The sequence below is a fragment of the Cetorhinus maximus genome, chromosome 7, assembly GCF_964194155.1.
Source record: "Cetorhinus maximus chromosome 7, sCetMax3.hap1.1, whole genome shotgun sequence".
Classification (NCBI taxonomy): Eukaryota; Metazoa; Chordata; class Chondrichthyes; order Lamniformes; family Cetorhinidae; genus Cetorhinus; species Cetorhinus maximus.
Genome location: NC_135885.1, coordinates 75,346,077 through 75,372,227, shown reverse-complemented (window position 1 = coordinate 75,372,227; position 26,151 = coordinate 75,346,077). Strand labels below are relative to the sequence as shown.

Below are 26,151 nucleotides of genomic sequence, written 5' to 3'. Positions count from 1 at the left end.
TAATAGAAAGAAATAATGACATATTTGAAGCAGAAATAGGTGAAACACAGTCTGGATTTAGACCTGGAGTAGGAACAAGAACAGGAGTATTTAATATAAGAACAATCTTTGATAAATATCCAGAAGTAAACAAGCATATCTATATAACATATGCTTCATATACTATGAAAAAGTTAACAATTGTGTTTTATCGCGAAAAGCTAATTGACGTGCTGCTGAAATGTGACAGTGACATTAAAGATGTGAGATTTATCCAGAGCCAATATTGGGACTAAATAGCGAGCATCAGGCTAGAAGATGGACAATCAGACATGTTTCAAGTGAAGAGAGGAGTATGACAAGGCTGTGTACTGTCACTAAAAGTATTCAATCTGTGCACGCAACAAATATTCAGAGATTTAGATGTACTTCCAGAGGTCAAATTTGGAGGCAAGGAAATAACAAACGTGCGGTATACTGACTACACAGCGTTACTTGCAGAATCAGAAGAAGCTCTACAAAATATTGTAGATCAAGTAAAATCTAGAAGTTTAGAATATGGTTTGAGTATGAATGCCAAAAAGACAAAAAACAATGGTAGCAGGAAGAAGGAATACGTTAGAAGAAACTAGAATGAAGATTGAAGTGGATGGTGTCACACTGGAACAAGTAGATAAGTTTGTCTATTTAGGACAAATGATAACAGAAGATATGAACATGAAGCAGGAGTAGGCCACTTGGCCCCTCAAGCCTGCTCCACCATTCAATAAGATCATGGCTGATCTGACTGTGACCTCCTGCCTACCCACAGTAACCTTTCATGCCCTTGTTAACCAGCTCTGCCTTAAAAATATTCAAAGACCCTGCTTTCACTGCCTTTTGAGGAAGAGAGTTCCAAAGACTCACGACCCTCTGAGAGAAAAATAATTCTCCTGATATGTCTTAAATGGGCGACCCCTTATTTTTAAACCATGACCCCTAGTTCTAGATTCTCCCACAAGAGGAAACATCCTCTCCACATCCACTCTGTCAAGACCCCTCAAGATCCTAAAGGTTTCAATCAAATCACCTCTTACTCTTCTAAACTCCAGCCTAACTCGTCCAACCTTTCTTCATAAGACAACCCAACTGTTCCTGGTATTAGTCTAGTAAATCATCTCTGAACTGCTAATGCATTTACATCTTTCCTTAAATAAGGAGACCAATACTGTACACTGTACTCCAGATGTGCTCTCACCAGTGCCCTGTACAACTGAAGGATAATTTTCCTACTTTTGTTCTCGATTCCCCTCACAATAAATGATAACATTCTATTAGCTTTCCTAATTTCTTGCTGTACTTGCATACTAGTCTTTGTGATTCATGCACGAGTCATCCAAGTCCCTCTGAATCTCGGGGCTCTGTAATCTCTCACCATTTATATAAGATGGCAGACGAGATGCAAAATTTAGAAGAAGGACAGAGATAGCTAAAAGTGATTTTGTGAAAATGAAGGATGTGTTAACAAGAAAACTCAAGCTTGTTACAAGGAAAAAATTCTCATAAGATGCTACATTCTATCCACTTTTCTGTAAGCCTCAGAAGCCTGGCCAATAAATAAAGATCTGTGGAAGAAAATAGAGGCCTTTGAAATGTGGATGCTAAGATGTATGCTAAAAATTATACAGACCATAAGACCAATGAAGAGATGCTTAAAATCACAAGAACAAAGAGAATTCCTAAAAAGTGACATACAGAGAAGAAAATGTCAGCATTTCAGCCATTAGATCACTGCTGAAAAGCTACAGAGATCTCTTCTAGAGGACAACGTGGAAGACAGCAGAAAGGAGTGTCCATCTAGGTATAGTTGGATGACGGACATCACAGAGTGGTTGCAGCCAAGCTACAGTGGATGTGTGAGGATGGTGCAAGACAGATACCATGACAGCAGGTCTCCTGGTAGGAGTAGCTACAAGGCGCAGCAGCATCAGGAGAGGGAATCAGAAATTAAATGTCAAAAACTGCTCAGTTGGTAAATCAGATAACAATGAATAATTTGATGACCCCTTTTTGAAATTTTAATACTTGCTGCTGGGCAAAATCGTTTCTGCCCTGCATTTTGTATAGTTATTCACCTTTGCACAAGTGTGGAGTGCAAACCCATCACAACAGATTACCTCAAAGTGATGCTCTTTGTCTCTCTTCAGAGTTCAGCAGTGTAATTAGTAACTGAACAACAACAAAAATAAGGGGTAGCCTACCCTGAATGATCACAATTCACACGATGCTTCTTCCATCTTGTCTGGCCTGAAGATCTCTTAAATTTGGTTATTTGATTAATGTAAGATTAAGATAAAGTATGCGTTCCAACAAGAAAGATTGCAAAATATACCAAGTCCTTTTAACTGATGCTATTCATGACTCAACATTGAACTATCTGAGTCCTCGCGTGTAAATTCCACAAAATTCCATTGTTTTTGCAAATTTCAGAAGAGACTTCATAAGGAGTGGTAGTGCATAGATTACACCATGTAATTATGCCCATATAAGAAATAGCTGATTAGTTTGGAATAATTTAGAATGAAGCCAGGGCAGATCCGATGGGACATTCTTTACCCATCCAGTGCACTTTCCAGCATCTGGTTCAAAAGCAGCCATGGCAAAAGCAGGATGATGGATTGACTTCACATTATAAATAGGGATTGGTGTAGGATCTGTTAACTCAACTTTGAACAACCTCCAGGTCAACATGATTCTAATATTTATCACTAATGTTATATACTTTCTGCACCATAACTACCAAGGGATCCTTAAAAGAACTAAAAGCTATAAACCAACTGTGTAAATGGATGTTATTTGAATAATGCTAATCAGTGCATTCATCCATTTTACAAGCCTTTTTAGAAGTAAACGGAACTTGTAATGGTACAACAATGTTTGTACAAATGTACGTCAAGCTCAAAGCAATTCATTCTGAATTTTGGGAAATGTTACAATTTACTATCGCTCTTGTATGCCAAGCTAATCCTTCATTCATTCTTCAACAGTAAATGTTTTTGTTTAGCTTCCAAGAGATTCTTTATGGACACTTTTGTTTTTGGAACCTTGTTTCTCTGGGGATCCCACAGCAGTCGGTCTTGTTTTTTTGTCGTGCATTGTTTGAGGTTTTGTTTGGTCTGATTTTAAACAAAGCAAACTGTTAGTTTGAATTGCAAATAACTGAAATAATTCTATCTGTAATTGTCACTTGACACAAACTAACAACCTGAAAATAAGAATAATATATTGGATTGAACAACAGGGTTGATGCTCAGTGTAGACAAATGTTATTTCTCCCGTTTCAGTTTCAAACAGATCTGTCATGTGAACATTGGTTAAAATCTACATATTTTTAAAATTCACTGTACCATGTGGCTGAATGCAAACAGGATATTTTATTTTCTAAAATATTACAAAAAATGGTGTTTCTCCCATTTAAGTTGCCACTTAAAATATTTTTGTTTTACTATAATCAAAGAAAATAAATAAAGCATGTAGATGGTACAGTTTTGAAGCAGTCTGCTTTCATATTTGGGACCAGACTGTGAATATAGCCCAGAGAAAAAGAGGAAGGGGAAATTCTCTCGCTGTTTTCGGCTCAAGATTCTAAATGAATTTTCCAGTTTCAATTACACTCTTAATGTACATAATTCACAGAATAAAAACTGGCAGACATTTCCCACACTTATTTTACTAGCCTAGTGCTGCCATTTTCCAGCACTTAGGGATGCACAGGGATTTCATTTGCCCAACACCAGATACCATATGACACTATTAGTTCCAGTATTATGACACAGCCGATGGTAAAGGCTGAGCTGCTCAAATCCCAGAGGGAAACTTGAAACAACTGTCATAATCCATTTTTGCAATTTCTATGTTTTGAGATGCAGGCTTTTATTTCTGTAGTAATAAGGCCACCGAGTCTCGAGGTTTTTTATAAAACTAAATTAAACATTTATTAATACAAGAAAAATTGTAAGCACTTATATATGTCTACAAAATTACTACTATAATAACTACAAAAATCCCCTAATTAATCTGACTCTCAGTTACACCCCACTTAAGGCAACAGTAAAACTCATAGATTTAAAAAAGGACCTCAGGCAAAGCACATTTGACCGTACAAATTCAAAATGAGGTTCCTTGCAGACAGTTGGAGGTGTACAAGCTGGTTAGATCTTAAATGCCTCTGCCTTACACACACAAACTCCTTTCTATTTATACCTAGCTTTTCCTTTGAATGTAAATTTCCCATTGTATTACTAGGTTTTTAATTTTACCTCTTCTAACAATAACACGCTTTGATTCTACCAATCTTATTAGTAAATTGAAAAAATTAAACACATTGCTTGGCATCTTCTAGCTAGGTGCAAGATTTCACCCAGCCTTTTGACTGCTTTATTTAAAAATGCAAATTGCCCCCTTGACACCTATGTTTCTAAACTTACCCATGTTTATCTAATTACCATTTCAAACCATTTCTTCCTGTATATCAAAGCACCCAGGCTAGCTGGCTTTAATCCAATTAAGACACACACACATAAACACAGACACCACTAAACTCTATTTTAAAAAATAATTTCCAATAAGATTATAGACGTTAATCTCTTCATGATACCAGGCGGATTTAAGTGAGTGCACCCTCCATGGTTTTCACTGCATACCAGTGCCTGTATAATTGCTACCAGTACAAATGGATCTATCTAATAGCTCTTCTTCTAGAGAAGTTACACCTGCATGAGGGTGCTTAGTACTTAGTATTCCTTGTTTGCCGTGAGTGCAATATCTGCTTAACTCTGCCATGCCTCCACTCCAAACTGTGTTGAAAATCAATGGCCTAGATTTTGTCATTAAAATGATTACAGCTATGAAACTGACAGCAAATTCTGGTGTCTGCACATGCACAGTTAAATGTGGAAAGCCAGTAGTTGTGATTCTCTGCCCCTCCACAGGTCCCTGCAGACGGCAATACCCCAGAAGTTAGTGAATGACAAGAACCTCCCCTTCTATGTTGCAATATCACTGTTAAAAACCCTAAGATCTTGTTATTGATGTGTAAGCAGGGTTTTATGACCAAGTCATAACTACTGCTAAAAAAAATTAGCCTGGGAAAATTAATTTTATATTTATGCAATGCTAAATTTTCCATTGTAAAAATAAAATTCACAAATTAATATATAAGTGTTTTGTGATGTTTTAATTTGTAATGTATATACCACAATCTTTATTTTGCTCTCTATATAATTTATAAAAAGTAATGGAGGATCAGTGCATTTTACTTCCTGGTTTGCAAACTGTGAGAATATTTCAGCGTGATTGGCTGCTTATTCTGCTTGATGACATCACTGTTTCTGGACACGTGGAGGTCCCCTTGACTTAGCACTAGATTCACGTTCATGTCTGGAAAGAGAAGTCCACGACAGCTTTCTTCAACATCAGCGTCGAACGTCATCACTTCACTGCTGATGACCAAGTCCAGGCCAAGTCAGTATAACTCTATCCCATGATCTCTTTCGTATTCAAATGCTGCTAGCAGGGATGCATCAAGAGAAAAAGTAGAACAGTAGACTATGAAGCCAAATGACTGTTTGCAGATAAAAGCAAAATACTGCGGATGCTGGAAATCTGAAACAAAAACAAAAATAGCTGGAAAAACTCAGCAGGTCTGACAGCATCTGTGGAGAGGAAGACAGAGTTAACGTTTTGAGTCCATATGACTCTTCATCGGAACTGAAGAGAAATAGAAATGAGGTGAAATATTAGCTGTTTAAGGGGGATGGGACAGGTGGAGCTGGATAGAGGGCTGTTTGCAGAGTTTGAGTGTTAACATTCTTATCCAAACTCTTCTGTCGTTGATTAATTTTGCTTTTCCACCATTACTAACATTTTGGTCTGTGGAACTGTTCTACATTTGTGATATGTTACACTGGCTTCTTGTAATTTTGTGAGACAACACATTGTGGTGTATACAATATTCTTAAATTGTGGCTATGTTGATCACCATTATTTAAATGGGGGTTGTTTAGTCCTATATAATGTTCATAGACAGTATATAGTTCACTCTATTTGGGAAGTCCTGTATTCACCCAGTACACTATATTCGTTTTCAATCTCTATGTGAAGCATGTTTACTGTTTTGCATGATTTTGGATGTTGTACAAGATACAATAATTTTTTGGTTTGAAATCCTTTCATACAAACATTTCTATAATTGTGATAAAAGGCTCTGCTGGTTTTGATGCATTTAAGAAACGTGCAGGTTTGAATGATATGATATCAGTCGTTGCATTTGTGGTAATGCTGAACACGCATAAAATATAAACATTGATCTTTCATGTTCAGTGTTTGATTATGTGTCCTGAACAGTCCAAGGATATTGAAGGAAGTGAGAGTAGAAATTACAGGAGCACTGGTGATAATTTTTCAGTCTTCCCTAGACTCAGAGGAGGTGCCAGAGGACTGGAGAAGTGCAGACATTACACCCTTGTTCAAGATGTTGTAGGGATAAGCCCAGCAATTACAAACCCGACCAGTCAGTTTAACTTCAGTAGTGGGCAAGGTTCGAGAAACAACTATTCAAGATAGAATTAGTGGTCACATGGAAAAATATGGGTTGATAAGGAAGAGCCAGTATAGATTTCTAAAGGGGAAACCATGTTTAACTAACTCCTTGGAGTTTTTTGAAGAGGTAACACAAAAGGTTAATGAGGGTAATGTTGTTGATGTGATGTACATGGACTTTCAAAGGCATTTGATACAGTGCTTCACGACAGACTTGTGAGAAAAGTTATTGCTCATGGAATAAAAGGGACAGTAGCAACGTGGATACAAAATTGGCTGAAAAATAGGAAGCGGAGTGTGATGGTCAATGGATATTTTTCTGGCTGAGAAAGGTTTTTAGTGGAGTACCAAAGCAAGTATTGGGACCCTTGCTTTTACTGATCTACATTAATGATCTAGATCTTGGTGTGCAGGGGGCAATTTCAGAGTTTGCGGATGATACTTGGGAGTGTTGTAAACTGCAAGGAGGACAGTGTAGAACTTCAAAAGGACATAAACAAGTTGGTGGAATGGGCAGATAGGTGGTAGATGAAGTTCAATGCGGAGAAATGTGAGGTGTTGCATTTTGGTAGGAAGAACAAGGACAGATAAAATAAAATAAGGGGTGAAATTTTGAAGGGGGTACAGGAGTAGAAAGACCTGGGTGTATATGTGCATAGATCATTGAAGGTGTCAGGACAGGTGGGAGAGCAGTTAATAAAGCATATAGTATCCTGGGCTTTTTTAATAGGGACATAGAGTGCAAGAGCAAGGAGGTTTTGGTGAATTTATATAAGACACTCGTTAGACCTCAGCTGGAATATTGTGTACAGCTTTGGGTGCCACATTATAGGAAGGATGTGAACACATTGGAGAGAGTACAGAAAAGGTTTACAAGAATTGTTCCAGGGATGAGGAACTTCAGTTCAAAGATAGATTGGAGAGGTCGGAACTGTTCTCCTTGGAGAGGAGAAGGCAAAGAGGAGATTTGATAGAGCTGTTCAAAATCATGAGGGGGCCAAACAGAGTAGATGGGGCGAAACTGTTCCCATGCGTAAAAGGATCAAGAACAAAAGAAGCAAATGTGATGTAAGAAAACTTTTTCACACAGCGAGTGGTTCGGGTCTGGCATGCACTGCCCGGAAGCATGGTGGAGGCAGGTTCAATCGAGGCATTCAAGAGGGCATTAGATGATTATTTGAATCTGAAGCAATGTGCATGAGTAGGGGGAAAAGGCAGGGCAATGGCAGTAGGTCATAATGCTCATTTGGAGAGCTGGTGCAGACATGATGGGCTGAATGGCCACCTCCTGTGCTGTGATTCAGTATTTCTAAGTGATTGAAAACTTTTAACTCCATGGGAAAAATTTTCCCCCCGTTAGAGGAGAGGGGGGGGGAGTGCAGGAGCAGGTGTGGGCGGGTGTGCCTCCGATCAGTGCCCTTGACCTGGGCCTCCATTTTATGTTGGCCCGCCCAGTGTGACGTCCGCTCAGAAGCGCTATGCGCTCCCTGTGCGGGCGGGGGGTATTCCCTCAGCCGGGAGTGCGCTCTTTCGCGCATGTGCACGAAAGAGTGCACAGATCTCTCTGAGGCTAAGTGCTGCCTCAGGGAGATCGGCTCAGAATTAAAATTTGTCGTACAAATGATAAAAAAATTTCCCTGACATGATCCACTGTCACATGAGTTGGGACATGTCCATAACTTTTATTGAAACCTTAAATAAAAATTTAAATACCCTCATGAAACCTCACCCCGCCCGTGGATGAGGTTTCATGCTTTCCCCAAAGCCCGCCAGGGCTCCCGGCCTGCCCGCCAACCTTAAGGTTGGACAGGCAGGTCCATTAATGACTTTAATTAGTTTTTCATAGGCCTTAATTGGCCGTTGACAGGTCGGTGGGCGCACAGCTGACTCGGCTGTGCCTCCGTCGACTGAAAATGGAAATGATGCGGGCTAACGTCGGGCGTTCCACCTGACATTATCCTGCGTCATTTTACGGATCGGTGAGCAGGCCCCACCCCTGCTCGCTGACCGGAAGATCCTGCCCCATAGGTATTTACTGGGCTAAAGAACTTTATAAAGTCTTTTTTTGAGCACTATTTTGAAATTTATGATCTACCCAGGCCTGTTCCTGTTGAGGGAGGCCGCACGTGAACTTGGCACAGCCTCCACATTTAAGTGTTGAGAGCATTAGCTCGAGTGGGGCTGCCGTCTGCTTGAATACTCGGCATGGCACTGAACAGCATGTGCTGATAACACATGCATCCAGCCTGCTCCTTTTTAACAGCAGTATGCCCCTCTGAAAGGGGAGCTACACTTGGTAGAAGGGTCTGTATTAACCCCACTTGCAAGTAGGAGAAGCACAAATGGAGCAACAAGGAAGAGAGAGGGCACCTAGGTTCACAGATGTGGGACTTGGAGTACTTAGTGGTGGAAGTCAACAGGCTGAAAGAGGTCATGTTTTCGCGGGGGTTGTGGGGAGAGCCAGAAGCCCTCAAGGAATGTGACTGAAATGAATGAGAGTAGGTGACAAAGGAGGTCAATGTCAGGAATCTGACCTTGAGGATCAATGTTCCCTCGAATTTTTTTTGTCGTGCATGTCAGATTTGTTTAACTCTGCAGGGCCTTTAACTCTTTTATGTAGCTATGCACATGCAGTAATTTAAAGGGGCTGACTTGAGTGTGGTCTGTGCAGGAGCTTTTGGGTTGCTTTATGGACCGTGCAGTGTAGGCCTGCAGTTGAGGACCTGGCAGCAGAGCTGCAAGAAGTTCAATAACCTTGTGCGGGTGATCAAAGTCAATGAATACATTTTTGCAAGAAATTTCCTATCCACCACAACACCGGTCTCAAGCTGCACATTGCATCACAGAAACATCACTCACCCGTCAGTCGACCCTAGCACCTGGGACTCAGGCTTAACATCCGCACACACCACTTCACCCTCACCCACATTCCAATGATGCCAGCCTCACACACACCTCCCACTAGTTCCTCAGACCTCCAGCTATTCAACTGTGCAACATCACAAAAACATCACAAAATCATTGACATTTTTCCCATTCTCTAGCAAGATGAGCTGTTCCATAACCATCAGGAACAGAGCAGAACTGGTGGGAGAGAAGGATTCTCATATCTCCTGAGCACTATGGAGGAGATGGTTCTCTGCATCGTGGGGCTGGCTGCAACAGAGCTTGGTGCACTGCTGAGGACATTGAGACTGACAGTATGTTCCTGCTTTATGCACTTTCTCAACTCTCACCTTAACCTCATCCTGCTAAATGGCATGATGAACAAGCTGCAGATGGTTGGCGCCTTGGATCTCTTGCTTTCCACCTCACCCGGCCCTTACTTCACCTCAACATTCTCCTTCTGATTTTCTGCTTTCAGACACCCATGAACTGCTGCCTGCCCAGTACAGCAACCTCTGGAGCAACATGTACCATATACAGGATGCAGCAACTCGCCAAGCCTCCTTAGACAGCACCTTTCAAACCTTGGTCCTTTACTTCCTAGAAGGACAAGTGTAAGAGACACATGGGAACTCCACCACTTGCAAGTTCCTCTCCAAGCCCCACACCATCCTGACTTGGAAAAGTATTGCTGGTCCTTCACTGTCACAGAGTTAAAAACCTGGAGCTTCCTTTCTAACAGCACTGTGGGTGTACCTACACCAGATGCACTGCAGTGGTTCAAGAAGGCAGCTCACCACCACCTTCTCAAGGGCAATTAGGGATGGGCAGTAAACGCTGGCCTAGCCAGCAACACTCATCCCATAAATGAATAAAATAAAAGTGACAAGAGCAACACTGCAGCACTAATGAAGACTCAGTGTTACTTGATCTGACACTCACAGCCACTGGTTCAGTTACAAACACTCTGCAAACTTTAGAGATTAGTGTAGAATTGGGGTCTACACATGGTGAGTCATTGAGCGTGAGTGAACTGCAACCAGACCGGGGGAAAAGATAGTACTTGTGCCAACTCCTCAGAAGACAAGTCTGCAGATGAGGAATTCAATGGAGTATCATACAGGAGGACACTGATTATGCACACCCAGATGCCTGGCACAGTGAAAGATCTGCTAGACAGCCTGTTGTCCCTGTCCAGGAGCATGAAAGTCCAGCTCCAACGTGGCACAGGGCACTGCTTAGAGCCCATCCTTTCCAGTGAGCCCAGAGGTTCCGCATCTACAGCCTCCGTACCTTTTGCAGCCTCTGTGTTGACAGGTCACTAGATCCTCTGCTCTCCCTGTGAGGATGCAGCAACACTCCCTGCCAAATCTAGCAACTCACCACAACAGATCTGAAACACCCCACAGTTCTTCCTTTAACTGACCAATAGCAGAAGTTACTCGATCACCTCACCTGCAAATTGGATAGCTGGCCCATTAACCAGTGCCAGAGTCAGGGGATGCAGGAGGGGGACTGCCTCTTGCAGCTTGAATGCACTTTCAGCTTTCAGTGACAAGGGAATATATTCACCGAACCAGTGTGGTCCAAGTTTGAAGTAAGTGCACTAAATCAGCAAGAATAGCTGTTTGACTTTGCATTTTGGCTAGCTGAGAAGCGCTCCACCATGATACTGACACTGTGGAGTCCATTCCTAGAGGTTTTAAAAATTTTAATTATTTTTTTCGTGATTTTCCTTTGTCTCTTTTCTCTCTCTGAATCCAATTTTTATTTTCTATTTCTTTCTCTGGATTTAACTTGACCCTCATTCACCTTATTTCCCTCTCCATCATTCCTGTTTCTTTCTCTATAGAATCATCGAATGGTTACAGCACAGAAAGTGGTCATTTGGCCTGTTGAGTCCATGCTGGCTCTCTACAAGAGCAACCCAGCTAGTCCCACTCCACTAACCTCTCTTTAAGACACTGCTAATTTTTCCCTTTGGATATCCAGTTTCTTTTTGAAAGCCATGATTGAAAGCCCCCTCCACACTTTTAGGCAGTGCATTCCAGACCATAACTACTTACTGTGTTTAAAAAAAATCCTCATGACTCCTTTTTGGCAATCTATGTTGACTTCCACCAATGAGAGTTGTCACAAAATGATCAGATTTTTCTTAATAGTATTGTAGGATATTGTAAGGTAGGCTTGTGTGCGTGGGGTTCTGTGTGTGGCTGATTTAATTGAATTAGAGTTGGATAGGGTGCAAGGTTGAAATTATCAAAAGAGTTAGGTGTGAAAAGGGTATTTGAAATGCTGATGAGTGAGCTAAGGTATAAGTCTCAGCAGATAGGGTGTGAACGAAATTTGCATTTTAACGTAAGCGGAGAGGTGTTTAGCTTTCAAAGAAACATGACAAAGTTTTACAACTGATAGGATAAAGAGGGCAAGGTTATTTTCTTTATTTTTCCCAAAAGGAAAAGGCCATATTGACAACGTGAAAGATTTTTATAGGGAGAGAAGTAAATTCCAAAGACGTGGAAACAATGGGATTTACAGATTAAAGAGGAAAAAATATATTTAATGAAGGATGGAAGGCTGTGAGGGGGTGGCCGTGTAAGACCTAAAAGATACACCGTGTGAAATAGGCTTGGGGAAACAACCTCTGGCCATTTGCAGAAGTCTGCTATTCCAGTAACCACAGTTGTGTTAAAAGCCTTTAGAACTCCACTGTTGAGTGGGTGCCTGTAACTCTTTTCGAGTCAAAACAATAAACTAAATTAACAAAAACAAGGGAGAAATCAAGCACAGCTGGGTGCCTGTAGTAACCTTGCTGGATTGCCTATCTGAATTTGCAATCTATTTTTGGACGGTTACCTTGAAGCGAGTGCATAGCTGGGAGTCAGGTTAATTAGGAAATTTGGGATTTATTATAATAATAAATAATGGTGTAACTGTAATCTTGTGTTTTAATTCTTTTCTTCTGTTAATAAATGTTTAAATTTAATTTTTAAAATATCTAAAGATGTTAGTGGACTCATTACTTCTGAATTCAGTGCACAACCCTTCTCATAATAAATACAAATTGCAAAACCGTTGTGATAGCATGGCCAAGTTTCCCTTGTGGATTTGGTAAACCTGACAAATACTACCCGCAGTATCATAACAAAGTAGCTTCTCTGCATCTACTCTGTCCAGACCCCTTGTGATTTTGACCACCTCTATCAAATCTCCTCTCAACCTTCTCTAAGGAGAGAAATGCCAATTTCGCTGTAACTGAAGTCTCTCATCCCTGGGACCATTCTCATGAATCTTTTCTGCAATACCTCTAAAGCCTTCACATCCTTCCTAGAGTGTGGTGCCTAGAATTGGACACAACTCTCTAGTTGAGGACTCTCTAGTGTTCTAAGTTGCTTTTGAACTCCAAGGCTCTCTTTATAAAGCCAAGGATTCCATATACTTTGTTGACCTCTTTTGCAACCTGCCCTGTCACCTTCAATGATTTGTGCAATTATACCTCCACGTTTCTGTGTTCCTGCACCCCAGCCAGAGTTGTATCCTTGAGTTTATATTGCCTCCCTTTATTCTTCCTACCAAAATGTATCACTTCGCAATTCTTTGCATTAAATTTGATTTGCCACCAATCCACCCATCCCACCATTTCTATGCCCTCTTGAATTCTGTCACCATCCTTTTCATAGTTCACTATACTTCCAAGTTTTGTGTCATTTGAAATTGTGCCCTGTACACCGAAGTTCAAGTCATGAATATATATCAACAAAAGCAGTGGCCCTCATACCAATCCCTGGGGAGCTTCACTATAAACCTTCCTCCAGTCTGTAAAATAACTGTTCACCACTACACTGTCTCCTGTCACTCAGCGCATCTGTGTTGTTTCTATTCCTTTTATTTCATGGTTAGCCTTCTAATACCTCTTTTATATCAACTTATAGCCTATCCGTTATCCCAACTACCACCTCTTTTCACTATGACTTGGGCAGTAAGGAGGGGGAGGTGGTGGCATAGTGGCATTGTCACAAGACTGGTAATAGGGAAATCCAGAGGTAATGCTTTGGAGATTCAGGTTTGAATCCCACCACTGCAGATGGTGGAATTTGAATCCAATATAAATCTGGTTTTAAAAGTCTAATGATGACCGTGAGATGCCCGTGAAACCATTGCTGATTGTCATAAAAACCCATCTGGTTCACTGATGTCCTTTAGGAAAGGAAATCTGCTGTCCTTACCTGGTCTCACCTACGTATGACTCCAGACCCACAACAATGTGGCTGACTCTTAAATGCCCTCTGAACAAGGCAAAGAAGTATCACCTTCCTCAGTAAAGACATACTCATTTAACACCTGCCACCTGTCTCCATGCACAAATCCCCTTTTATGTCCCTAATCGGCCCGACTTCTCTTTTACCCCCATTTACTATTTATATGCCTGTAGATTATTTTTGGATTCTTTTTTATGTTCTCTTTTATGTTAGCTGTCAGTCTCTTCTCATACTCTCTCTTTGCTTTTCTTACTTGTTTTTTCACTTCCCCTCTGAACCTTCTGTACTCAGCTTGGTTCACACCTATGTTGTCAACATCTGTCATTTGCACCCTTTTTCGGCTTCATCTTACTCTATCTATTTGGTTATCCAATGATCTCTGGCGTTGGTTTCCCTAACTTTCACACTCATGGGGCAGCATTTTCCCGTTGGTGAGCGGGAGGCGGGGCCCGCTTGCCGACGTGTAAAATGACGCACGGTGACGTCGGGTGGGCGTCCCGACATCACCGCACGTCATTCAGATATTCAGTTCGGCGGGCACGCAGCCAAATCAGCTGTGTACCTGCCAAACTGTCAAAGGCCTATTAAGGCCTGTTAAAAAGTAATTAACTGAGCTGGCCGTCCAACCTTAAGGTTGGCGGGCAGGCGAAGAGCCCAGGTGACCTTCACGTTTTTCATGAAACCTCATCCACAGGTGGGATGAGGCTTCATGAAGGGTTTATTATTTAAATAAAAACTTTTGAAATAAATAATGGACGTGTCCCAGCTCATGTAACAGTTTCACATGAGGGGACATGTCCTTAAATTTTTTTCCCACCTTTATTCAAATTTCCATAACTTTTAACAAATCTCCCTGCGGCACAGAGGTGCCTCAGGGAGAAAGAGCGCAGGGAACCACTCAGGGAATCCGCCCCCCCCCAAACCCGCACAGGGAGAGCTCAGCGCTTATGGACGCGTGTCACGCTGGGCAGGCCTTAATTGGCCCGCCCACGTAAAATGGCGGCATGGACCTGATCGGGTTCGCGCCCACACAATTCCCCCGGCGGGGGAAAATTTCTGGCCATGGGAATGTACCTCGAATGTACTCAAGCCATCATCTTGTTAAAGGCATTTACAGCTTTTCTTCCCAATCTTTAATTCTTTAAATCTTTTTCGTTAAGAAGATTAACTATGTCCCATTGTTCACTGAGTTCCAGGTATCCTGCTCCGGCAAATTCTGGGCCATTGTTAACTATAGATTTTTTGTTTTTCTTTTGCACTTCCAAACAAGGACAGTGAATATTTAGCCATTTGGATCACATAGTGTCTCTTTCAGATGTCTACTATTGATGTGGTTCATGACTAAATTCTGTCCCTTGTTAAATTACCAAAGGTTTTTTGTATTTGAACATTCTGCATACACAACAAAGTATAGAGTTGAATGGCAGATTAAAATATAACAATGAGACTTTGTTGCCTGGCAACAGTGGAGAGCAGCAGTTATGCAAGCAGTTAGAGTTTAGGTGGGATCTGTATCTATGTGAGTATTGTGTGGATGCCAAGGTGCATGACTTGAGCAGCCCATTGTCCTTTATAACTCATTACTTAATTTGTGTAAGTGCCAAACCAGCAGCATACTTTGACTATGAATTCTCCCCCTTTTAAAATATTTATTGCTTGTGTTATTAAAACTATAAATATGATCCGTTCCCATTTCAAAACACTTAGTAAGTTATACCTCAAAACACTGGCAAATGGACTTTCAGCAGTCATGTAGCTGGCTCACTAGTTTTAGTAATTTATTGCCAAAGCAATTTCCAGTCTTAACTTACCACGATTTACAGTACAAATTTGTAACGCATATTTTTACTGGGCCTTGAATGACAAACTACTAAGCCCCACCTTTGTATGTAGCAATTTTGAATAATTTGCATTTGAATTAAAGTATTCACCTTCAAAAATATCCCTGGGCATAATGTAGAATAAATGTAATGTATAAGAGGTGGGGAGTGAAGATGGGACCCACAAAGATAAAAACTATTATGAGCTGGAACAAAACTAGTCTACCTTAAGATAAAAGCAAAAAAACTACAGATGCTGGAAATCCAAAACAAAAACAAAAATACCTGGAAAAACTCAGCAGGTCTGACAGCATCTGCGGAGAGGAACACAGTTAACGTTTCGAGTCCGTATGACTCTTCAACAGAACTAAGGAAAAATAGAAAAGAGGTGAAATATAAGCTGGTTTAAGGGGGGGGGTGGGACAGGTAGAACTGGATAGAGGGCCAGTGATAGGTGGAGATAACCAAAAGATGTCATAGACAAAAGGGCAAAGAGGTGTTGAAGCTGGTGATATTAGCTAAGGAATGTGATACATTCATGTGATGGAAATACATTTAAAAATAATGGAAATAGGTGGGAAAAGAAAAATCTATATAAATATTTGGAAAAAAGGGAGATCGGAAAGGGGGTGGGGATGGAGGAGAGAGTTCATGATCTAAAATTGTTGAACTCAATATTCAGTCCGGAAGGCTGTAAAGTGCCTAGTTGGAAGATGAGGTGCTGTTCCTCCAGTTTGCGTTGAGCTTCACTGGAACAATGCAGCAGGCCAAGGACAGACATGTGGGCATGAGAGCAGGGTGGAGTGTTGAAATGACAAGCGACAGGGCGGTCTGTGTCATGCTTGCGGACAGACCAAATGTATTCCACAAAGCGGTCACTCAGTCTGCGTTTGGTCTCTCCAATGTAGAGGAAAGCGCATTGGGAGCAGCGAATGCAGTAGACTAAATTGAGGGAAGTGCAAGTGAAATGCTGCTTCACTTGAAAGGAGTGTTTGGGCCCTTGGACAGTGAGGAGAGGGGAAGTAAAGGGGCAGGTGTTGCACCTTCTGCGGTTGCATGGGAAGGTGCCGTGGGAGGGGGTTGAGGTGTAGGGGGTGATGGAGATGTAAACCAGGGTGTCCCGGAGGGAACGATCCCTGCACCTTCCCATGCAACCTTTTTTCCAAATATTTATATAGATTTTTCTTTTCCCACCTATTTCCATTATTTTTAAACGTATTTCCATCCATTGTTTTATCTCTGCCTTTTAGCCTATTTCGATCCCTTCCCCCCACCCCACCCCGACTAGGGCTATCTGTACCTTTATTGTCACATTCCTTAGCTAATATCACCAGCTTCAACACCTCTTTGCCCTTTTGTCTATTACATCTTTTGGCAATCTCCACCTATCACTGGCTCTCTATCCAACTCTACCTGTCCCACCCCCCCTTAAACCAGCTTATATTTCACCTCTTTTCTATTTTTCCTTAATTCTGTTGAAGAGTCATACGGACTCGAAACGTTAACTGTGTTCCTCTCCGCAGATGCTGTCAGACCTGCTGAGTTTTTCCAGGTATTTTTGTTTTTGTTTTAGTTTACCTTAACTTTGGTTCTGATGGAGATTAGACAGAGCTCATTGCGAGTTCTGGAATCAAGGCTTTATCTTGAAAAAAAAATTGGGTTCAAGGTAGTTGAAATGTTTGTAAAATTAAACATTAGAAAAAAAATGCCTAAGGTTATCCAAAACTCTGCAGCCCATGTCATAACTCGCACCAAATCTTTTAACCTATCATTCATATGCTCACTGGCTTGCATTAGCTCCTGGTCAAACAACATCTTGATTTTAAAATTAACATCCTTGTTTTCAAATTCCCCAGTGACCTCGCCCCTCCCTATCTCTATTCTCCTCCAGCCGCTCAACCTTCCAAGATATCTGTTCTTATCTAATTTTGAATTCTTGAGCAGCCCTGATTTTAACGTTCTACCATTGGTGGCTGTGTTGTCACTTGCCTAGGCCTTAAACCTTTTTGCCTCTCTACCTCACTTCGCTCCTTTAAGACCAGCCTTTGGCCATGCTTTTGATTATCTGACCTATTATCTCCTTATGTGGTTCAGTGTCATTTTGTTTCACAATGTTCCTGTGAAACACCCTGGGACATTTTATTACATTAAAGGTGCTATATAAATATAAGTTGTTGATTAGTGAGAATATTGTTGATGGAGTAAGAAGTAGTAAGAGAACATGTATCATGTGCAAATTCCCTTTCCATACACTTCATTCTTTGCACATATTTTCTGCCCATGTTAATCATTACATGCTGCATTAGCCTGCTCCAAAGTATCTGCCATTGCAGTTCCGCAGCCAACTATCGGAATGTACGTAACTGAGATTCTCCCTACCCCTCGCCCAAGACCGAGCTCTTGCTCAGAATAATTTATTGGTAAATTGGGTTGTCCTTGAAATTCACCATAAATTCTGCAACAAACTTGTCTTAACAAATGGTTGTGCACTTTCCTCTTTGCTTTTCACCCTTTACATGAATGACTGTCAAGCAGAGCACGACCGCATAACGATCTTGAAGTATGCTGATGATATGGTATTTCTGGGTCTCATAAGGAATGACAAAGTAAGCTATAGGATCTTGGTGGAGGAGTTCATATAATGGTGTGAAAGTAATTCTCTTAAACGAAATGAAAATGAGATGAAAGAACCAGTTATAGATTTTAGGAAAATGCCAGTTAATGATATTGTTCCCATGAAGATTCATGTTGTGGACATCGATGCTTGTAGTTTGTAACTATTTCAAAGTAGATAGGTTGAATTGGAGGGAACACTGTACAGGTGTGGTGCCAAGGGACATACACGATTATACTACCTCAAAATTAGAATCGTTTTGAGTAGATCCAACAATCATGAAACTCTTCTATACAGCTAAAGTTGAGAGTGCTATCCTTTTTGGGTGTCTCCCCTGATACGGTGATCTTGGGAAAGTAGACTCATTAAGAGCACAGAGATTATTGAACCAGGCAGGAAGAGTATTTAATGAGTAGATCTTTCTTGGTGAAATCTGCTCTCAAAGAATTTTGACAGAAGAGTGTCATGAACAAGGAGAATCACCCCCTGTCTCAGTGTTACTGTAGGGAAAATACTACAATCCTTCAGATGCAGAACAAATTTGTTCCTGAACTCATTTGTGCCCTTCTCTAGAAGAACTTTTAACAGGAGTTTGATGAATGGATAGGATGTGCACTCAGTTGGGACTCCCAACTGACTATTTTAATACATTGGAATAGTTTTTTTAAATGCATTTTAATTAAACTTAAACCTCTGTGATAGGGTAATTTTCTTTCTTGTTACTATTTATTTATATGTCATTTTGAATGAATGAGCAATGTCCATTGCTGAAATGAAGTTCTGTATGGACAATAAAGTGCAATTAAATCGAATTGAATTGTTATTGCTGCAGGAATTCCTCCTGGACATCGGCCCAACTTTCTTCAGTTGCTTCATCAATAACCTCCCTTCATTATACGGTCAGAAATGGGGATATTTGCTGATGATTGCACATTGTTTAGTTCCATTTGCAATTCTTCAGATCACGAAGCAGTCCATGCTCACATGCTGCAAAACCTGGTTAACATTCAGGCTTGGGCTGATCAGTGGCAAGTAACAAGTGCCAGGGAATGAACATCTCTCATTTAGAGGGTATAAATACCACCCCCAAGACGCTGAATCCCCCAGCATCAACGTTTTGGGTGTCATCATTGACCACAAATTTAACTTGTCAAGCCAGATAAATACTGGGCAGAATTTTGCCATCAGTGAACAGGGGGCGGGGCCCACTTACCGATGCGTAAAATGACGCAGGATGATGTCGGGCGGAACCCCCGACGTCATCCCGCCCCATTTAAATTTTCAGGAAGGCAGGGGTGCAGCAAAATCAGCTGCGCGCCCACCGACCTGTCAGTGGCCACTTGAGGCCATTGACAGGATCATTTAAACAATTAAAGGACCTGCCCGTCCAACCTTAAGGTTGGCCGGCAGGCCAGGAGCCCCGGCGGCAAAAAGAGAAAACACGAAACCTCATCCACAGGCGGGATGAGGTTTCATGCAGCGTGTTAAAAATTTTAATAAAGTTAATCTGTAAATTATGAACATGTCCCACCTCATGTGACATTGATACATGAGTGGCACATGTTGGGGAATTTTTTTTTCTATTTTTAATATTGTTCAAAGTGGAAGCAATCTCCCTGGGGCTGCACTTAACCTCAGGGAGATGTGCGCTCTTTCGTGCGCAGGTGTGAAGGAGCGCACACTCGCTTTTAGGGAATCCCCCCGCCCACACAGGAAGCGCATAGCACATCCCGCTGAACGTCACGCTGGGCGGGCCTTAATTGGCCCGTCCACGTAAAATGGCGGTGCAACCCACTTCTCTGGCGGGTGTCGGCTCCCCTCCCGCCAGAGATTGGGTCAGGCCCGCCCGCTCGACAGGCAGAAAATTCTGCCCACTGTGACTACAAGGGCTGATTGGGGGCTGTGTATTTTGTGCATGTAACTCGCCTCTTGACTCCCTAAAACTTACCATCATCTATTAGGCACAAGCGAGGAGTTTGGGTGGAATACTGTCCACTTGCCTGGATGAGTGCAATTCAAGCAACACTTAAGAAGCTCAACACTGTGTAGGGCAAAGCAGCCCACTTGATCGGCACCACAGCCTCTGGCTTACATGTCCACTCCCCATACCATCTGTGACTGCAGTGTGTACTGTTCATAAGATCTGCTGCAGCATCATCCGTGGTAGCTAACTTGAAATAATCAGTTGTTAAGTTGGATTCAAATCTGTCGATTGGGTGGGGGAAGGGTTGCAGGGAAAGCAGCATTCAAATATTTCAATTATCCAAACCCTTTGAAGGGTTACTTTTAGTGGGCCCCCTCGTTACTTTGCATTGTGTAAAAAGAATGCTGCTTGATTTCTAAGATTTCAGTATTTTTATGGGCTTTGTTAAAGCCTACCACAAACTTGCATTTTAACAGGAGCCAAAATAACAAGCAGCTGGAGGCAACTGCTAACATGTTTCCCCTTGGCTGCCTGGGGCACAGAAAGACTTGGAGAAAGTTCTCTATGTCTGTATACATATTCAATGGCCGAATGCATACACCAGCAACCCAGGTTCAATGAGTGATTGTAAATGCTGAGTGACAACTTTAAGGCACCGATTGTTTGGGAGAACTGAGAAAAAAGGAGGAAGCAGCACGTGAAGCATTAGCTCTTCTATTCCATGCTGACTTTAGCATGTTCCAGAATCTAGAGGCACAGCTCCATGGGTGCCATTCTAAGGAACATCTTAAAATATATTGTGTTGATGGCAGAATCAGATACAGTAACAAGTATGACATGTTGATACAGTGCATTAACATTTCAATATATTATGTTACGGTGGCAGAATGCCAACCTTTGTTGCCGTTTCCCGAATGGTGCTTATTGATACTTAGCTGTGCCATCATAGAAATCCTGATGGACAAACAAGGCCAAAGGTCACTAAGAGCATGACTTTGCAATAGTCCATCTCCAGGTCAGTTAGGTGGGTGAACTAGAATGGGAAAGGAAGGGGTAAACAAAGAGCATAAATAGTCTTTTTATGAATGGCATTCACCTCAACTTGGATCTCCCTTTGTGACAGTTCCAATTAAAAATAAAGAAAACAAATTGTGAATGCAACAAAGTTCTAACACAAAAAAGACTTTGACTGTTGATTTATTTTTGACGAATAAACATTTTTTTTTAAGTCTTGTTTTTTTCCCCCCTCTCCCAGAGGACTGTTCATTACCATTCACGACAAAGGCCACATTGCGACAATGTTGAACTCTTGGCCAGAAGACAATATAAAGGTAAGCTTATTGCAAGATTTATAGATTCCTGTATTCACGTTGTACAATGACTACAAGATATGATTTGTCAAGTGTGACTGATGGAAGTTCAGAATGCTGTGATGTATTACATCAGATATTGATAATATTTGTGCAGTTTCATATGGTATTTTTAAGCCACAAAAGCTTACTAGTGGCATCCAGACTAATGTACATTGCATATTTTTACACAGTCCCAGCCACCATCTATTTTTTCTTGTATGTTTTAGTGTCCTATATTTGTGTTCTTTCCCACACAAGTTTTGCTGTTACAATTCAATCATGGAAACAGTTCATTCAGTGAGGTGAGAATGGATTTGTCCCAGATAAATTGGAAGCAAAGATTGGCAGGCAGTACTGTAACTGAACAATGGGCTGCCTTTAAAAAGGAGAGTTTGGGTATGGTCAAGGTATATTACCACAAGAGGGAAAGGTAGGGCAAACAAATTGAGAGCTCCCTGGATGACAAAAGAGATGGATGGAGAGTAAGATGAAGCAAAAAAAAAGGTGCAAATGACAGATGTCAGGTGGATAGTACTGAGCCTGATTCTCAATTGTATAGAAGGTTCAGAGGGGAATTGAAATGGCAAAGAACTCATTAAGGATGTCAGGACAGGTGATGTGCCATAGCTGCAGCATGTGGGAGCTCCTGGATGCCAATTTGATCCAGGGCAAACACATCTGCAGTAAGTGTTCGAAGTTTGAGCAGCTTCAGCTCAAAGTTTATGGGCAGAATTCTCTGGTTGGCGAGCGGGAACGGGCCCGCTCGCCAAGGCGTAAAATGATGTGCGGTGATGTCAGGCAGGCGTCCCGATGTCACCGCCCATCATTTAGATTTTCAGTTTGGCGGGTGCGCAGCCAAATTGGCTGCACGCTTGCCAAACTGTCAAAGGCCTATTAAGGCCATTTAAATAGTAATTAATTCAATTAGCTGAGCTGCCCATCCAACCTTAAGGTTGGCGGGCAGGTGAAGAGCCCAGACGGCCTTTGCATTTTTCATGAAACCTCATCCACGGGTAGGATGAGGTTTCATGAAGTGTTTTTAAAAGTCAATAAAAATTTTAAAAATAATTCTTTCATGTGTCCCAGCTCATGTGACAGTGTCACATGAGGGGGCATGTTTTAAAAGTTTTTATTTCCCTTTATTTAAATTTACACATGTCAAACCGATCTCCCTGAGGCACCTCCATGCCTCAGGGAGATCTCTGTGCTCTTTCACGTGCAGATGCAAAAGAGCGCAGGGAACGACTCATGGAATCCCCGCCTCCCGCCTGCACAGGGAGCGCTCAGCACTTCTGGGCGAGCGCCATGATGGGCGAGCCTTAATTGGCCCGCCCACGTAAAATGGCGATGCGTCCCTGATTGGGGGCGCCCATCGGGCTCGTGCCTGCCCCCACATAACCCGCCGGACAGGGGGAAAATTCAGCCCCATGAGCTGGATTACAGACACTGTGACACATCAGGGAGGGGGAAAGTTACCTGGATTCTTTGTACCAGGAGGCAGTCACACCTCTTAGGACGGGGTCTTCTGGTTTGGTCAGTGTTCAGGAACAGGAAAGTGTGACTGTGAGTGAGGCAGGTAAGGGGACTTGGAGGGCAGGAGCACAGGAGTGTGAGCCTCTGCAATTGTCTAACAGGTTTGAGGTTTTTTCAGCTTGTTTGGATGAGAATGAGAGCTGCAGGGTGGATGAGCTGACTGGCCATGGCACTGTGGTACAGGAAGCCATTCAAGTGGGGGGAGCAAAAAGGAATATATTGGTAGTAGAGGATTGTATAGTGAGAGGGATTAACACTGTTCTCTGCAGCAAAGAGCGTGAGTCCAAATGGCTGTGTTGCCTGCCCGGTGCCAGGGTGCAGGACATATGCTCGAGGCTGGGGAGGAACATGCAGTGGGAGGGGAGGACCTAGTCGTCGTGCTCCATGTCGGTACCAATGACATAGGCAGGACAAAGATGGAGATTCTGCATAGTCAATATGAGGACCTAGGCACAAAATTAAGAAGCAGAACCTCAAAGGTCATAATCTCTGGATTATTACCTGGGCCATGTACAAATTGGCATAGGATAAAGCAGATTAGGGAGATGAATGTGTGGCTCAGAGACTGGTGTGGGAGATGTGAGTTCTGGTTTGTGGGGCACTGGCACCAGTACTGGGGAAAGTGGGATCTGTACCTTTGGGACGGTCTATACCCGAACCATGCTGGGTCTGGTGTTCTTCTGAGCCACATAACTAGGGAAGTAGAGAGTGTTTTAAGCTAAATAGTGGGGGCAAGGGATCAAATTTGGAAAGATGTGGTAAATCAAAGAGCAGAGACAAGACAAAAAGGTAGTATTACGGGAAATGAAAAACAGACCGTGACAGGAAGGGATAGGGAGTACAAATCTAACAGTAAATCAACAGATGAAACTAGAGGTTATAAAAAGAATAAAAGGATAAAACTAAAAGCTCTGTATCTGAATGCACGTAGCTTTCGAAACAAAAGAGATGAACTGAGAGCGCACATAGAAATAAATAATTAGGATTTGATAGCCATTACAGAGACGTGACTGCAGGAGGACATGGATTGGGACCTGAATATTGAAGGGTACAGGATATTTAGGAAGTACAGGAAACAAGGAAAAGTGGAGGGGTGGCTCTGTTAATTAATGATGGTATTAGCACAATAAAGAGGGATGACCTAAGTTCAGGAAACCAGGATGTGGCAACGGTTTGGGTAGAGATGAGAAATGGTAAAGGCAAGAAGTCGCCTGTGGGAGTTGTTTACAAGCCCCCTAATAGTAACCACATGGTAGGGTTGAGCATTAAGGAAGAAATAATTGGAGCTTGTCAGAAAGGCACGATGTTAATCATGGGAGATTTTAATTTACATATCGACTGGAAAAGTCAGATGGGCAAAGATAGATGAGGAGTACATTGAATGTTTTTGGCATAGTTTCTTAGAACAGCATGTTCTGGAGCCAAACAGAGAGCAGGCTATACTAGACCTGGTATTGTGCAATGAGATCGGTGTAATTAATGATCTCATAGTGAAGGCACCCCTAGGTAGCAGCGATCATAATATGATTGAATTTTACATTAAGTTTGAGGGAGAGAGGAGTGGGCATATAATTGTGCAAAGATAGGCGGAAGGCCAGAAGATTGGACGGAATATAGGGAACAGCAAAGAATGACTAAAAGACTAATAAGGAAGGAAAAATTAGAGTATGAGAGAAAGCAAGCCAGAAATATAAAAACAGATAGTAAGAGTTTTTATAAATATTTAAAAAAGAAAAGAGTTAACAAAGAGAGCGTTTGTCCTATAGAAAGTGAGTCTGGAGAATTGATCATGGAAAACAAGGAGATGGCAGATGAACTGAACAAGTATTTTGCATCTGTTTTCACTGTGGAGGATACAAGTAACATTCCAGAAGCAGCTGTAAACCAGGAAATTCCTTCACTTTTGCTGGGTCAAAATCCTGGAACTCCCTTCCTAACAGTACTGTGGGTGTACCTACACCACATGGACTGCAGCGGTTCAAGAAGGCAGCTCACCACCACCTTCTCAAGGACAACTAGGGATGAGCAATAAATGCTGGCCCAGCTAGCTAAGCCCATATCCCATGAATAAATTTTTAAAAATGGAAGTGGGGAAGGAAGTCAGGAAAATGACAGTCACCAGAGAAGTGGTACTGAGTAAATTGTTGGAGCTGTGGGCTGATAAGAGCCTGGGTCTTGATGGACCTCATCCTAGGGTCTTAAAAGAAGTGGCTAGTGAGATGGTTGATGCATTGGTTTTAATTTTCCAAAACTCCCTAGATTCGGGGATGGTCCCATTAGATCGGAAGATAGCAAATGTAACTCCATTATTCAAAAAGGGACGGAGACAGAGGGGACAGAGACAGAAAGCAGGAAACTGCAGGCCAGTTAGCTTAACGTCTGTCGTAGGGAAAATGTTAGAAACTATTATTAAAGAATCTATAGCAGGGCTCTTGGATAAGCTTAAGGTCATCAGGCAGAGTCAACATGGTTTTGTGAAAGGGAGATCATGTTTAACCAACTTACTGAAGTTCTTTGAGGAAGTAACATGTTCCGTGGATAAAGGGGAACTGGTGGATGTACTGTACTTAGATTTCCAGAAGGCATTTGATAAAGTGCCACATCAAAGATTATAGCGAAAAATAAAAGCTCATGGTATAGGGGATAACATACTAGCATGGGTAGAAGATTGACTGGCTAACAGGAAGCAAAGGCATAAATGGGTCCTTTTCAGGTTGTCAAGATGTAACAAGTGGTGTGCCACAGGGATCAGTGCTGGGACCTCAACTGTTCACAATTTATATAAATGACTTCGATGAAGGGATTGAAGGGATAGTTGCAAAATTTGTTGATGACACAAAGGTAGGTAGGAAAGTAAATTGTGAAGAGGACAAAAGGCGGCTACAAACAGATATAGATAGGTGAAGTGAGTGGGCAAAGATCTGGCAGATGGGGTATAATGTGGCGAAATGCGAAATTGTCCATTTTGGCAGGAAGAATAAAAGAAAAAATATCTAATGGTGAGAGATTGCAGAGCTCTACAAAAGGCTAGTATGCAAGTGCAGCAAGTAATTGGGAAAGCTAATAGAATGTTATCATTTATTGCAAAGGGAATTGAATACCAAAGTAGGGAGGTTATCCTTCAGTTGTACAGAGCACTAGTGAGACCACATTTGGAGTACTGTGTACAGTATCGGTCACCTTATTTAAGGAAGGATGTAAATGC

The 26,151-nt window shown here is 41.8% G+C and overlaps 1 protein-coding gene across 2 annotated transcripts in view; it reads left to right on the top strand.

The window, feature by feature from the left end:
- Window positions 1-26,151, top strand: part of LOC144682884 (NADP-dependent malic enzyme-like) — a 227,113-nt gene that overhangs the window by 103,770 nt on the left and 97,192 nt on the right. For both annotated transcript variants that reach the window (XM_078545739.1, XM_078545738.1), the window contains exon 5: window positions 21,317-21,392. In XM_078545739.1, coding sequence (XP_078401865.1) covers window positions 21,317-21,392 — 76 coding nt within the window. The remainder of the gene's footprint in view (window positions 1-21,316; window positions 21,393-26,151) is intronic.